This window comes from Ambystoma mexicanum, chromosome 6q, assembly GCF_040938575.1.
Source record: "Ambystoma mexicanum isolate Mex_15411 chromosome 6q, UKY_AmexF1_1, whole genome shotgun sequence".
NCBI classification, from domain to species: domain Eukaryota; kingdom Metazoa; phylum Chordata; class Amphibia; order Caudata; family Ambystomatidae; genus Ambystoma; species Ambystoma mexicanum.
In genome coordinates, this window is record NC_090937.1 from 739,770,465 (window position 1) to 739,787,329 (window position 16,865).

At 44.4% G+C, this 16,865-nt stretch overlaps 1 protein-coding gene across 2 annotated transcripts in view; it reads right to left on the minus strand.

Annotated features, from left to right (window-relative positions):
• The window catches only part of IQCM (IQ motif containing M), a 1,823,621-nt gene that overhangs the window by 885,721 nt on the left and 921,035 nt on the right, over positions 1-16,865 (minus strand). For both annotated transcript variants that reach the window (XM_069631255.1, XM_069631254.1), the window contains exon 5: positions 763-830. In XM_069631255.1, the coding sequence (XP_069487356.1) occupies positions 763-830 (68 nt within the window). The remainder of the gene's footprint in view (positions 1-762; positions 831-16,865) is intronic.

Below are 16,865 nucleotides of genomic sequence, written 5' to 3' on the forward strand. Positions count from 1 at the left end.
GTTCTTGGTGAATCAAACAGCCCTTTTCAGGGAGAACCCAAGGCTAGGTGTAGCTGCTCCAAAGATATGCAAATTGCTTGAGGAATCTGTGAAATTCCCAAGGGGCACTTCTGATCATGGAAAAAAGGAACCGCAATTATGTGGTCATTCATCACTGTTTTGTAGATATCATAACAAAAAGATAGGAGACCCTAACATGTTATGCTTTCACAATCTAAAAACATTAGTAGTAAGCATATTGAGAGATCTCTTTGCATCTTAAAAATATAAAATGGTAGAACTCTATATGAAGGTTCAACATAATTAGCAACTGTAAAATACAACAGAATAAAGGAGCATCCAGTGAAAAACTGCTACAAATGGCCCAACAAATGCTCCATTAAACACTCTCACGCTTTCTTAACCAGCAGCCTAAACCCACTTACAGACAAACTTGTAACATCAGTGCATGTGCCTGACTGTCTTTGTGGTATTATTACCCTCTCACCATGTCTCTTGAGATATCATTGGAAAATGTAATGTATTAAGATACTTGTAATCATATATACATAAAAATAATAATTTTAATACCAAACTTTGAAAAGCGACATCATCAGGACCTAGCACGCACTTCTTATGTCGGAAAGCATGAAGGTATGTTTTTTAATGTTGTTGGTAATTGAATAACAGTGCTTAAACATATTATAGTCTATCTTTATGATAGCATATGCTTTAATTGTAAGCAAAAAGCCATATTAGTCATAAAGTGAATGCTTACTGTACCTGCACAGCGACTCTGAGACTTAGAAAGATCTTGAATAGTCATGCAAGAATAGGGTCTGCTAATTTTCCTGTCAAAACAAAATATTAAAATGTTACACAAACTAAAAAGGGTTCTTGGACACTGTTGCATAAAATCCCACGCTACATAGAACAAAATATGTGGTATGGTAAGACCTTCAACAGCAAGGCATACAAAAGATTTTTAGATTTATATGTATACAAAATATTCATAGTAGTAGTCCAGTTAGGTTATATGAAAAAGAAGCATTGCAAATGTGTTTATCGTAAATGTAATACACAATAGGAATTCATTGGATAACATTCTAATGGCCGGTCTGTCACATTTTCCTGTGCTACAATTGTTTTATTTGTTGTGTTATCTATGGTGGTACTGGCACTTACGATGCATCTCACAAGTTAAAATGTACTAAACAACAGTGTTGACTGATCTTAAGTGAAACCAATGTGCCGATACTCAAACATGTGATTACATACCTTTAAAAAACCTCTAAATTCACAATAGTTAATTTTAAATTCACAATAGTTTTCCTGTAGGCCCTCAGCCCTTGGGGTCTTTTTGTTCCCACGGTTAAAATAAATTGATCTATTGTTCAATTTGTACATCAACACAAACACAAATTACATATTTCCACCCAATGTATCAAACATGAAAGCATGTAGCATGTGTCACCTACTAATACTTGACGCTGCTTCAGACCAGGCTTAAAAGTGTTTCACACAATGGTGGATAATTGCAGTCCACTATGCATGCTCCTTCAGGGCAACTAGTTTATATATGGCCATTTTGTGACCAAATATCATATTTAACTACAAACATGTTGGTAATGCATAAATTTTTTGGATTAGCTGTCTTCGCTTGTAAATATATTTTGAAAATCCTTTCTTTCATCTAATTTTAATAATCTTTTTTCATTAGAATTGGCATATCATCTTAAACAAGAAAAAAGAAACACTATAAAGTGGATTTTTGTCCTACAATAATCAATTCCATGTCACCTATTGGTATTTCAAATCCATCACTGTCATTGTGAATCAATGACACACTTTGAAAAATACCTTGCTTCTGAGCGGTAAGTTTGCCTTGTGGTTATGATGCCCATGAACAACCATGGTGCCAGTTTGGATACAATTTATGTTAGGCTTTAAGTGATCAATTACCACATACCTAGCACTTGACCCAATTTCTTGAACCTCAATCAGTCTAAAACAAAATGTCTTCTTGTATTTACAGCCTATTTAAATCTAAGTTGACTTCTACTAACTGAGCTATTTTTTCTATTATAGGAACAAAAGAAAATATCAGTTAAAATGAAATCCCTGGGTATTGAATTTGACTCCACTTTGTCCATGCTTCCAAAGGCAAATGCTCTCATTAGTTCATCCTCATATTACTTGAGGCTGTTAAAACAGGTATGCCCCTTCATATTTGAAGAGAACTGCAACGTCATTGTGAGGGCCAAAATAGATAATTTGATGTGCTTTTACTGGGGGCAAATAAGAAAATCTTGAAACAGCTCCAGTTCCTTCTCAGTGCTGCAGCACACATTGTCAATAACACATATAGACAACAGTGTATAAAACCTGTCCTTAAAAAACTCTGTTGGTTACCAATGATCACTAAGGACCTGTTCTATGACCCTACCACCCAACTCCTGGGAGCTCTAGACATGCAGTCTTTATATATCAAGAATCCACAGGAAGCTACACTAACTGTGATTGACAATATCCTGAGAGAGAGACAGCCACCCTTAGACATACCAGTAACTTTCATCATGCAGCTAGCAGAAATCCCACTGACCCAGAACTACTTCATTTATGAAACAGATTTGTACAAACAAACATCAGGGACTGCAATGGGGGCAACTTTTGACCCCAATCTAGCCAATCTGTATGTAGAATAATTAGAAAAAACAACCATCTATGACCTTGATAACCTGCTTAATAGACACATCAATCTGTGGATGAGGTATATAGATGACATTCTGATGATCTTTGAAGGCACAGATGAAGAACTCATTACCTTCATGTCATGGCTTAACATCCAGAATGGCTTCCTCAAATTCAGATGGGTAGCTATACTGAGGTCAATTTTCTTGACCTGGTCCTCACAGAAATGGACAGGGGACTTAAAAGCACAGTATATCACCAACCCACTGACAAAAACTTGCTATTGTAATTCCAAAGCTACAATCCTAGAAGCCTTAGAGAGAATCTTCCCTTTCGACAATTTTTACATTACCGAAGGAACTGTATAGCCCTGATGAACTATGACCACCAGTTGACAGACTTGGCACAAAAACGGAGGAATCGTGGATACCCGGAAAAAAAACAGTTCACCATGCCAGAAAGATGGCTGGACACATTCCCAGAGAAACCACTTTAGAACAACATGGGAAAAGAGATAATAATCAAGACAACATCACAGCAGTATTTAGTTACTCTCCGCGAATCAATCAAAGAAGTGATGAAACTTTGATCTATATTGAATGTGGGTCCCTCTAATGTTGGGCCCCCGAGGTTCACATTGTAAACTTCGGGAGGCTCTAGTACACACCTACAAGGAGGTAGAAGAAAAGTCCCCCAACACACTATGGGACAACCCCAGCCCCACTGGACACGTCCCATGTGGTCAATGCATAGTGTGTCCACAGACCAAGAGAAGCAGATCCATCCATCAAGGTTGGCACTATCCATGGCATCAGAAGTACTTCACCAACTGTAATAGTGGTAATGTAATTTATAACATCACATGCCCATGCGGTCTCAGATATGTGGGCTTGATAACCAGTTCAGTCAAAACTCTCACTGGAGAGCATCGATCATGTATCAGAATGAAGAAGATCAGTGCACCCATGGCAGATCCTTTCTTACAAAAAGGACATGTCCACTCAGATTGCGCCTTGACCATATTGGAGAAAATCATCGTCCTAAAAAGAGGTGGTGATTTGCATTCCTTACTATTTTGAAGAGAACAACTCTGGATCTACCGGTTGCACACAGACGTAATAAGCCTGAGCGAATGAACAAGGTGGCAGATGCTAGCTATATAAACTACTCAGATGCGTTAAGAGGTTAAAACAGGCTGCATATACTCTGTTTACACCTTTCATTCTGTGTAATCTGACAAAATACTGATGCTCTGGGAACTACATAGTTGGCATTCTAAGAACCTGTAGACACTGCACGTAGTCTAGCCTGTAACTGTGTGTGGGTTTAGAAACACTATGTGTTCAGACCTCGTCACAGCGCATATTGTGCTAAAAAATCTTTTGCCACATGGACAGATTCTAGGGCGGTGACTAAATGAACAAAAAGCCTATACATGTATAAGTACAACATTATGTGACCGTAGGCACATCTGGAGCGAGCCGGGCTGCCAGATATATGTCCGTTTACATTGAGGCAAGTGTGGCTGCCATGGCAACGGACACTTGCTGCTCCGGAGCACACTATCCAGGCTTGGCAGTTCTGAGAGAGGTGCCTTTGTGAAATAGTGGGACAAGTAATACATACTCGTGAAAGATGTATGAAAACATGAAGATCATAAAAATAAAATCACAAAAATATTTTTTCGGACTCAAATTAAATTTAGGGTGTAATCCAATCCCATAATTCTGATAATTGACTTATATATATTTTAGGATGAGCACAACATGATATTTCGGCCGGCGGCATTACGTTTTACAATCAATCAGTGGGCAGGGAGGATAGATCAGGGGCAATGCATTTGTCTTGGAAGCAAGACAACGCATAGCAATGCAGGTCTGAATCCCGTTCTTGTGCTTAGAAACTGGTCTGCGGTATTAAGCGTGTTATAAAAGAATAATTATTATTATGAATTACTCCAACATGCCCTCCCGAGGTGGAGATGGAGTTTTCTGGTACGATTGCGCATGCGCGCGGTATGAAGCCTGGTATGCTGGCTTACTTATGGATGTCTGGGGACGTCGGGCACTCTGATTAGCAGCCGCATGGAGTAGACCCGACACAACAGGAATAAGGATCCTGAATACAATGCAAATAAGGTAAGAGAGAATAGCAGGCTAGGACTATGGATGGGCAGATGGCAGCGCTGATCACCAGTGTTACCATGCTTTGTGGACTTAATGTAGATCACCTTAAAAGAAATAAGCAATCTGTGACCCCCTACGATCCCACGTGAGACAATACTTCTATGATTATGTCTAGGGTTTAAAAGCACATTGAAATGAGAGGCCACCATACTCCTGGATAAAATACTTAGCCTGCACATTGGGTAAAAATGGCAGTTTTGCAACTACATTAAAACTCATCGACAGAAGGTGGGGGAAGTTATTAGTAACTATATACATGTTACCCCCTTCCCCTCCTGTATCTCTACAGGTTACAGTAGCAGCAAGGGGAACTCCTATGCTAATTAAGTAATATAATACATAGGACACCAATACAGAACACAGGAGCAGACTAACCTATGCTCTATAGGAAAAGGAGCACCTAAGGTCCTGATGAAAGTGGCAACACCGACATTAGCCACTGAAACTGTTCGCCAACAGCACCAAGGGATTTCCCAGGAGAGATGGGACACCTCATGTTGAATTATATGTGTACCCTCATAGTCCACATTTTTATAAATAATGTTAAACTATGAGTTCCGTGAAGCAGGAAAATTAAAGGAATTGTGGTTCCTGCTTGAACTTCACACATGGACGTCATTTAGGGGTCGCCTGCAACCCCTGAGGTAGCCCTTGCTACCCCTGTGGTTTCCCTTGCTACCCCTAAAAAAAGAAAAATAAAAGTTTTATTTGTATTTTTAAATTGAGTCTCATGGGCTGTGCCCAGCAGTCTGTGGCTCTTTGTTTCCGGAGTGGCTGGTTTTCTGATAGCTATAGTGGTAAAATAGCACAGTGGGTGAGCACTCACTGTTGCAATGTGTGTGTGAGCTGCAAGTTGCAGGTTCGACTCCTGGCAAGGTCAACTCAGCCTTTCATCCTGCTGAGGTTGATAAATGAGTACTAACACAGGTTAGATGATATTGTATGTATATTTTTTCTATATGAAGCACTGAAGCATAAGTGCTGTATAATAATACATCAATATCGTTTGGCCTGGGACGTCTGCTTGCATTCATAGTAATTTGGTAATATGGGCCTATAATAATAATAATAATTAGGCTTTTATATAGCGCTACAAACCCTCAGGTATCTGAGCGCTGCTTATTATGTGCCACTTGACCGGCTAAATATGGTGATCCGCACAAATATACGCACTGATATTCACGATAAATATGGTGATCCGTGATCCATTCTTGTATGAAATGTATATCACTTTACAGTGATAAAACCATATTTTTCGTAGTGTACTTAGAAACAATGCTATGCGATGCCACTTCCTGTTTTGTCAAGGTGTGAAAGATCATTTACCATCACATCCCGTGATGTCACTTCGGGGTGGGGTCAAATGACATCACTTCCTGTGATGTCATCAGAGGTCAAGGGTCATGCAATGTCACGTCCGCTACCCCTGGGAACACACCTTTATGTGTCTTATTGTTGTTTTTATTGTAGCTGAGACATAGGGCCAGCCTCTCTCTGTCCTCCCCTCACCACATCACCGGCACCTAGGGGCAGAAACCATCCAGAGGGTTCTCTCAGTTTGGTTGGAGGGTCAAATAGAGTTTGTAAAAATAGATGACGAAAAGGAAATTGTTGACCATATCTGTGCATATTATGTTGAAAGAAGTTTTCAAATGAGAGTCAGAGTTACATTGAAGGCATTGACCAGGATGCATACAATTCTCTTTGGTAATGCCCCCAGCTGTTTGAAAGACAAGATACTCTGGTTAACGCAGGTCAGGAATCCAAGGTGAGCAAATAAATTGCTAGCAACTGCCCCTCATTTTAAGCACAAGAAGCCCTGTTGACGATCTTTCCAGGTTTTAGCTCTATCTCTCTTGAATTCCTTACCAGCAACAATTTGTTAGGTCGACAATTTGCTGGCCTTTCAGAAAAAAAGTAAAGACATTCCTATTTCATTGGACATTTCTTTCTCTCTCTCGTGTCTGTACGTCCTTAATCAGAGCTGTGTACCTACATACCGCACTAGTCATTAGCGTGAGCACAAAAGTTGCATAATGGTGGAGGTGGAAACAGATATTCTGTTCCGTGCCTCCTCTCTGCCACATAAAAGGAGGAAAATGTAGCGTATAGGAAACTCCATGCATAAAATGCTTACGCCTGCTCCAGAAGGAAAATAAACCAAAATGTGTAAAAGCTGTATGTAAAAATGTTTTACACATGGTTTATCTCACTTTGTGATATTAACAGTTCCACAAAAATTAGTCCCCAGAATAGGAGACAACGCTACCATTGCGATCATTTTCAGAGTTTCCGGGCACCTGAGAGAAAACCGACTTTCATATTTCTATTCTTTGAAGGTTTGATCAGGTGAAGACGTAGCACGTTTTTGATCCATACCACTACATAATTTAATATGACAAAATGTAGCCTAATCTTTTGATGTTGCTTTGGTTTATGTTACACTGAATACATACAATGAATGGAGAATGTAATAGTGTTTGGGCCTCATTACGAGGTTGGAGGTAATGGAAAAACGATGCCGGTAAGGGATTAGCGGCACCGCATACCGCTCCGGGCTATTCCGACTCAAGAATCCGGTATTAGCGGCACTGCTGATACCGTGCTCCCCCCTACCGGCATGCGCGCGGTCATGCGGCCCTTCGGTCCGGCAATACCGGGATGCCACTAACAGGAGGACATCACAAGTCAGGCGGACATGCAAATACTGGCATCATGAAGGTGGTAAAAGGGATACCGGGATGCCGGCAATACCGGCATTGCGAACCACCCGTAAACAGCAATGTGCAGTGTTCCCAACTGCCACAGGTGCACACAATCAGCACAGGTGGAGGCAATGGAGTCTGGCCCAGCACAGAAGGAGCACACCCCTTTCCACAACAAAATAATTCCACTTGCAGTAGCAATACTGGGGCTGGAGGACATGCTTGCATTGCTACACCAGCAACAACAACAACAACAGGCACCACAGAGGAGACGCAGGAGGAGAAGGAGGGTGAGACAGGCCCAGCAAGCCCCACCAGTGCAGCCAGTGGTGCCACGCAGTCAGACCCCAATCCCTCGCATCAGAGCCAGTCCATTCAACTTAACCCCTGAGCAGATCCACACCCTGTACCGTCTGGACCATTGTGAACATGATACACAACGACATTGTCAGCCTGATTGAAATACGCACCTCCATCCCACCCCTACTGAAGGTAGTGTCTGTGCTCCACTTCGTGGCCACAGGCACCTACCAGCACACAGTGGGGCAGATGCATGGCATATTACAACCCTTATTTTCTCAAATGCTGAACCAAGTGCTGGATGCCCTCCTGAAGCACTCAAGGAACTACATATCCCTATCACGGACTGCCCAGGAGATCTTTGACACGAAAGTTGGCTTCCATGCACTGCTGGCATGCCAAATTGTATTGGTGCACTTGACTGCACCCATGTGGAATTGGTGGTCCCGCATGCAACAGAGGTGGTGTACCGCAACCGTAAACTATATCACTCCATCAATGTACAGATGGTATGTGACTCCAGCAAGATCATCACACATTGTTGTGCCCGATTTCCCCGATTAACTCATGACTCAATGGTCCTGTGCAACTCCACGCTACACGCTACATGGAGCGACATGAAGGACGACGTGCCTGGCTGCTTGGTAAGTTGCATGACAGGCCCATGGCAGTGTAATGGGGGGAGAGATGCACACACCACCATGGTTTCATTGTTGTGGTGACTGCACAATGTCCACATCCAAAACACTGTCCCCAAAGAATCCCAAACTGAACATGACAACCAATCTCCATAGCAATGATGTAAGCTGCACACCAAGCACAATATGCCGAACTTCCTTCCACCCCAGATCCCACAACACGTCCACCACCCATCATCAGTCCTCACCCTCCGTAACACAATCCAGCAACATGCTGTGAGTATGCACAATGTAAATGTCTGCAGAAAATCACTACACAGGACAAGCATCCATGAGAGTGCACAAATCAAAACGACCAAGGGAATCCACTGCTTGTCACTGGGCCACCACCACAGTAGTGCACCATGTCACCACAGGAATAGCACTGAATGTCAAATAATGCAGAGACTACTGCCAACGCTGACAGTAAGTAAATCATACTGAACACTACATATCGCACATTCAAAACAAACACAGCAGTATGCATCCACAGTGCATGAGCAACATCAAGGCAGTGTACACCGTGTATCATCTTGAAGACGCAATCCACACCATAAATCCATGGCACAGAACACATTGTGGCAAACTAAAATGTATGCATACAACCAGGGACATGTGCATGTGAACCACAAATATCTGCAGGCATGTGTGATAAGTATAGCTGTCCATCATGATTTCACTGACACATACCTTATTTTGCACCCATGCAGGTGATAGTGGCTATCCCTTGAAGACGTGGCTCCTCACCCCTGTCCGGAACCTGCAGAACAGGCACGAAGAGGACTACAATCATGCCCATACCCGTACCCGTGTGGTCATCGAGCAGACCTTTGGTCTGTTGAAGGCACGTTTTCGCTGTCTCAGCCGGTCGGGTGGGGCACTCCTCTACAGGCATGAGAAGGTGGCCAAGATCATCATGGCATGTGTCATGCTGCACAACATGTGCATCCGACGGAACGCGCACCTGCACCCTGACATTGAACAGCAACCACTAGGTGATGATGAAGAAGATGAAGACGATGTGGGAGCACATCATCACGGCGGCGATGCACAGGAGGGATGTGCCGTGCGCCAGTCTGTGATTGGCCAATATTTCTGAGACACATGGGTGCAGAGGGTGCCATGAAAGTGGGACTGCAGGCACTGGGTGTGAGAGTACATGGACACTATGCACTGAAAACCAATAAATGACACATACACAATAAGGAATATCCACTCATGTATTTTTTCATGTACACAATGGGTGTATTAAACTGTAAATAGTAAAAAGTGCTCATACCCTCCACCTCTAACACTCTCCCCCTCCCCCTCCCCCACACCACTCCCACACACCCTCTCACCCCTCCCCCACAACTCCTTCCTTCCTTCCTTCCTTCCTTCCTTCCTTCCTTCCTTCCTTCCTTCCTTCCTTCCTTCCTTCCTTCCTTCCTTCCTCTGACTCCCACTGTCGCCCCTATTCAAAATTCCAAAGTTGCAGCAATCTGGTTATTTATGACCTTATTTATGACCTTGTAACAGGAGTTCAGGGTTAATGGAACAAGAAAAATACCTCAAAGCTAATTTTTTCCAGAGGTTTAGATTGTAGGGACTGTCACAAATGGCAAAGGAATCACTCCAAATCTCCGAGGAGATTCAAGGGCTTTTATTGAAATTTCAATGGGCCATATGACCGTCACTCTCTCACTCTCTGAAAGCACCTCCTCCCTAACCAAGGCCTCCATGGCTCCTGGATAATAGATACCGATTGTTTCTACCTGTGGGATGTTTTTACCCATGCATCCAAGCCCTACCATAAAACTGTGCAGTACTGGCATGGAAAACATCATGATGGCCAGAACTCCCCAGAGAGTGCACATGGAAAACATGAAGAATTGGCTGCCACCCACTTGCTAAGAGGTGGATACAATGTAAAAATATATTCTGAAATGACTTGAAGGAAGTAATTATTTAATGTATATATAAAAAATAGCTGCATGTAAGTTGGATTTGAATGTAGAAAACTGGGAACTAAAGTGACATTTAGCTGAATTCTGCCTGACAACTACCCCCGACAGGAGAAACCTGCTCAGCCACTCTTCCCAGGCCTAGCTGCATCCTGCTGCCCCCACCAAAAGGAGATGACACCTCTCTGATTAGATTAGGGGAAGGGCACCTGCAGGAGGTTGAACAAAGCACTGTCCTGGGCTCAGGCAAATGTTATATTGGGGGGGTCGTAAAATGGCTTCCTCTTGGGGGAAACTGGGAGGGGCAGTGCCTCTGCTAGCAAGCTGAGCTTGGGGGAAGTGGATAAACCAGTTATTCCACCATGTGATGTGGGAAGCCACACCCCTTTTTTGACCAGGGCATAATTTTAAAAAGATAGATAACTCATAGTGCGGACTGGTCAAAATTATATAAATAATACCATTATTCTTGTGATTTTTCGGTGCACATTTTAAGAGGTGTTAGGACCCTGTGGTATGTTCCTGGGGATAGTAGCGGAAAAAAGGTTGTTACTCCAAATGTATGCAAGTCAAAAATCTGACACTTTATCATCTGTAACCCATATCCCTGGTGCACATTTGTGTAAAATCTGGAAAGGTTTGGAGGTCGTTATCTGGATGAAAAGGGGAGAATTCTGTCATCAGTGGACACAACATCGTACAAAGACAGGGATCGGATGGCTTGGTGCTACAGAAAATATGTTAACTGGACCTATAATATTAGAAAAATGGTACATAGATAAATATGTATTTGGGTCAAAAATAGATTTGTGTGCAATTTGACAAGGGGAGATTCCTCTGACCATAAAACCTACAGCATCACTCTGACACTCCATTTCTTCCCCCCAATCAAGGAAAGCTTGGCCAATGATAAGTGAGAGGGGCAGGCTTAGCTAGGCCCAGGCACACACCCATTTTTAAAACACATAAAAAGGGCCACTAAAACACAGGTAGGGAATTCACTTTCCACTTTCTTGCGGGACGCTTAGCCGGGAGACTCCAGACTTCAAATCCATCAACCTCCAGAGACCAGAGATCCAGAGAGACCAGAGATCCAGAGAGACCAGAGATCCAGAGAGACCAGAACTTTGCAGTGCTAAGAGCAGAACCAGAGACCAGACCGCTGTGAGCAGAACCGCCAGAAGTCCCGTCCAACCTGACCAGACCTTGGCGGCTTATTTAAAAAATATAGTGTACTCACTGCGCCAAAATCAATCTCTTAGTTTAAAATAATATAATCCAAACTATTTTAGCCTATTAGAACTGCCTCCTAGAATTGTGTCATTCTGTCATCTTTAAAACTGAAAACTGTCATCTGTCATTCTGAGCTTTAAAATTTCAAATCCGAAAAACTACTTTCACAAAATCGTCCGTATTTCCAGAACCGTTTGTGCTAGGAACGAGATTTAACTTTCATCTTAAAGCTAAGATACTAGGCTTTCCAACGTACCTAGAACCGACTTGCTACTCCTTATAGGGCCTCCGTAATTACACCCGACGCGCGCGAGTAAATTTGCCGCGATTTGACATTTTGCACAATTTCAGCCACGTGTAAAAATCAGCAGCTTCTTGCTTTCCTTTGCTAAAATTCGTTTAACCTGCTGGTTACACATAGAACGTTGCTAAAGTGAGCCTGAACTAATATAAAGTAGCCATCACCTACCCTGAACCTCTAGAGGGAATTAAAAGCAATTTTAGCATCATTTCACTTCATTGCCACCACATTCAAAGCATTTTGGGCCTGTGTTTTAAAATCATACCTGTTTTTCTCTAAGCTTGCTAGGGGGGAACTGCATTTCGTATTGCATTTTGTGGGATTCTTGAAGACTGTGTGCTCTCCTTCCATTTCTTACATTGCATAGGGGGGCGGGGGGTGAATTGCCAGAGAAAAAGTGATTATATTATCTTTTGCTAAAATCATATCAAGTTATTTCCGTACTGCATTTTATTCCTCATTGCTTTTCCCTTGAAACCATAAAAGTATTTTCGCTGCCTTATCCATCCTATACCAACTCCTCATTGATTGTAAAGAAGTGTTCTAGTGTCAGGTTACCCATTGTTGATCAACATTATATTCATAAGGGCGATATCAATTATTCATTTATTATAAAAGTGTGATATATATATTGTTTAATTTTTCAAATAAACTTTTAAATTTGCAAAACAAACCTACTTCTTGGCTCAGCGGGGTCGGGGGGATTCTGAGAGAGGGGTGTTATACTAGGGTTCATCATCCAGATTATAACTTGCCATAAAAATATATAAATAAGGGCTTCCCTTGGGCATCCCAGACAAGGCACTGACTTAGTGGGATTGCTTGATTGGAGTCACTTACAGAGTGGCGGCTCGGAGCCGGGATATTCTGGGTTAGATTTACCATTTGTGCAGCTTAATACAGTGTGCCAACTGACCGGATACACATATCCGGTTAGATCACCACGCTGTTTTACACTGTGAAAGCACCCCTCAAAGGAACGCTCCAAGGAGACGGTCTGTTTTGCAAAATAAAATACAAACTTCGGTAAGTCAGGAAGGAACTCAAATCTCCAGAATGACGACACTGGTAGACATCAAAATAGCCAGAGAGCACTTCTTACATAAGCTATTTGTGAGAGGTGAGTGGACTCATCAGGACCAGGCGGTCTGGTTGCAGGCAATCGTGCAACAGGTCACTGAAACAGGGTCAGATTTCTGGAGAGATCAGGGTCCCCTACATGTGGCCCTGAGTGAACTAAATATGGCCCCTAAGGCAAAAGATGAACACAATAAGATTGCCAGGATAGCGGCATATTTGTATCTATATATGGAAGTCATGCAGGACAAAAGTGCTCAAGGCCAAGATCTGGCAAATAGGCAACAGATGGCGTTAGAAAAGGCCTAATCTGACCTGGTCTCTTCTGAGCAGAGACTGCACGGGAGCCATGAGTCAGAAAATGACAGCAGACAGTACATCACTAACATAAAGGAGGATATGGATAGGCTGCAACAGGAAAAGGCTGACCAGGATACCAGATTTCAGGCCTTGCAGAAGGAGTACCAAGAAGGTTTGGACTCCCTTCTGCAGAGCCAGAAAAATCTGGAGCAACAAATGGACTTCAACAGGGCATGCACAGAGCAGGTAGCCACCCTGAAAATTCGATTAGATAGAGAGAAAGAGGAAAGCAATAAATTGATTCTGAAAGACCTGGATACCCAGGCAGAGTTTGATCAGGAGCGCCAGAAAGCTGGTGCCTTCCAAAGGCAACGGGACAACCTGGCGGCACAGATGCAGGCTCTTAGTCAGGAAAGGGATACCTTAGGCCAGGAAGTCTGCCATTTAAAAAGGAAAATGGAAGAAAATCACCTGGCCCTCCAGGTACTGGGTGACCTCCAAAAAGAACACCAGAACTTGTTAGAGCACACCAGGAGGGTGGAGGATGCTCTGGCAAGAAAGGAGCAGGCCAATAGGGACACAGCTCAGGAGGTAACCTTCCTGCAGCAAAGACTGGCCCAGTACTCCAGGACCAACCAGGAGGCACAGAGAGAGAATGGGGCTCTCTGCCAGCACAATGATAGGCTCCAGCAACAGGTAGCGATGCAGGAGAGACTGATAGAGTCTAGTAAGGCCTTAACTGAGGAACTGAAAGGGCAGGCTCTTGCATTGCAACAGGGAGCAGGGGCAGATAGAGATGAGGTTCGCTGGGAAAGAGAAACTCCTGAGCATAACCTCAAGAGCCCTAGTGTCAGAGGTCTTCACCTCTACCAGTCCCTGGACTCTGCCACCCCCATGTTCCCTGGCGCACATGTGCACGGGGCCACAGGGATGGCAGATTACTATCCAGCTAAAAGTATGGGGCTCATAGGCCAGTACCACCCAGGAATGGAGAGGCGGGCATCCGGGTATGGGCACCCAAGCACAGTGCAATTTAGTGGGGAACCCCAGGAGAGTAGGCCCATTAAGGGCATCCTGAAAACCTCTGCCCAGTTAGGTCATTGGGGGGTACCCATCAAATCCTGGCAGCAAGGAGGGATCTGAAGACTCCTCTGAGCGTTACAGGACACAGGAGAGCAGGTCCCCACATTCTGCCAGCCATTCCTAGGCTCACAGAATCTGGGAAAACCTGGAAGATCAGATGGGCACCTCTGGGAGTAGTGCTTCGGAGTCAGAAGATGAATGGACCAGAGTGACCCGAACCAAAAAGGCCAATAAGGCAAAAAGGGCCTTGCTTAAGGACCCATTGAAACAAATAAAGGCAATAAGGAGTGTCATCACGCCTTATCATAAGAACGCCAAGTATTCTGTTTGGGAACACTTGGAGCTCTATGAGCAAATGATGGAGACTTTCCATTTGAAGGACAGCAGTAGCTGCATCCAGTACGTCAAATGGACCTTCTCACCAGAATACTCCAGTTTCTTTGCAGGGCTGGAGGACCAAACCATTCAAGGTGGTCCACATACAGGGCGGCCATCTTGAAACATTTTTCTGTGCACAGAAATCCTCAAGAGGCTCGCAAGGCAGCCTACAATTTGCAATGTGGGGAGGATCAGGCCCAAACAAGAGTTTGTGCAAGAATTAAAGCGTGCTTTCGTGCAGACCACCAGAAGGGTGCGCACGGATAGCAGAGAATTTATCAATACGTTTTTCCATGCCTTGCCCAAATAAATCATGACCCAGCTAGTGAGAGATTTTCACGAGAAGAGGTCACTAGACTGGGTCATTGAACAGGCTATCCGGATCTATGAGGTGCAGAAGCCCACAGAAAATAAAAGTAATGCGCAGAAAAACCCCAAAACCAACAGCACCCCTGCTGCTGCCAAGGTGGCGGAGGTAAAGGTTGCCCCCGTTTTAGATTTGGAGATGGGGGGGGCCTAAAAACCTGCCTGCACCAAATAATGCCAAGCCCAGAAGGCCCTCGTGCCAGTCACAGACAGGGAGCCAAGGAGGTAGTCCCACAAATGGGTTCACTCACTCCCCTGATTATGTCAGTCCCCGCTACAAGGGAAACCGACCCATCCTGGGTTATGTGTGGACTCCTCCAGCCCAAGGGGGGGGGGATCCAGCCAAGCACCTAACCCAGGGAACTTCCCTCCCAACTTCCCACAGGAGGGCAGAAATTCTCCAAATCCTGGGCAGAACTTTTTCCCCAGGTATCCGCCCAACTTCCAGCCCCAAAATCATCCATCCTTCTTTCCCCACTTCCCTGAGCCCAGACAACCTAATCCGGGAGAGGGGAGGCCAAGGGTGGAGGGGTACCCAAATATTCCCAATCCGGGGTATTACCAGAGAAGGGATAGCTACCCTTCCCGGGATGAGCCCAGGGGAGAAAATACAGCCCCGTATCAGCCTGAGCGGGTTTCACAACTTGAGCGACAGGTCCAAAATATGGCACGAGATCTGGGTCACATACTGAGGGCTAAACAGAACCCTCAGATGAGCATGCCACCGCAGAATGCCCCAAACTCTGGACCTGGTGCTCCAGAACAATGACGGGGGCAGCACCCCTATAACCCACCAGTTCCCAGGGAGGAGGCACAAGGGGAAGGGGGGTGTAAAGCCTTGGAGGAACCTTCCATCCCAACTTGTAAACAGCCCCTGGAAAACCAGGAACCGGAAACAAAATCTCCTGCCCCTGAAAGCCTGCCTCCCAAGGAGCAGAGGGGGGGAGGAGAAACAAAGGACCCAAACAGACCCACTTTGTGGAGGAGGTACAGGTCTTCCAATTTGAGGGAGAGGGATCCTCAGAAGATCCTGGGAAAAGGATCTTCTCCTTCAGAGATGGGGGAACTCCTCCCAAGGAAAAATGGGTCCCAAGGGATGCCAATTCAGACTGGGGAGATGTGGAGATTGAGCTACCGCCGCCCATCATCTCATCCCAGAACCGACAATACCAAAATCCCATGGGTCAAACCCATCCTGATGACTGCCTCCAAAAAGGGGTGGGGCGGCCTAGAACCCGAAACCATTTCCAGTTGCCAACTTTTTCTTTCAGATTTTCCAGGCTCTCCACAGAATTCTGCCCAAATGTCTTCGCTAGCAATGTCCAAAACCAGAAAGTTAGCCCACCAGTTGTCCAAAAAAGTGCATTATCTCTGCCCCCTTGAGGAGAAGGAGGGAAGATATTATTCCCCGGTACAAGTACAGGGGCAGGGTACAATTTCAGCGCTGGTGGACACTGGATCTCAAGCTACCCTTCTGTCCAGAAGGGCCTTTGATGAACTAAATGCAGGAAGGGGGGAGAATTACCGTATTCCCCTCACCTCTCTTCCTGGACAACTACACAACTTTGACGGGAAGGAAATTCCTGTCGAGGGGACTGCAGATTTGGACATCAAAATTGGGCGACACAAGGTGAAACACCCGGTCA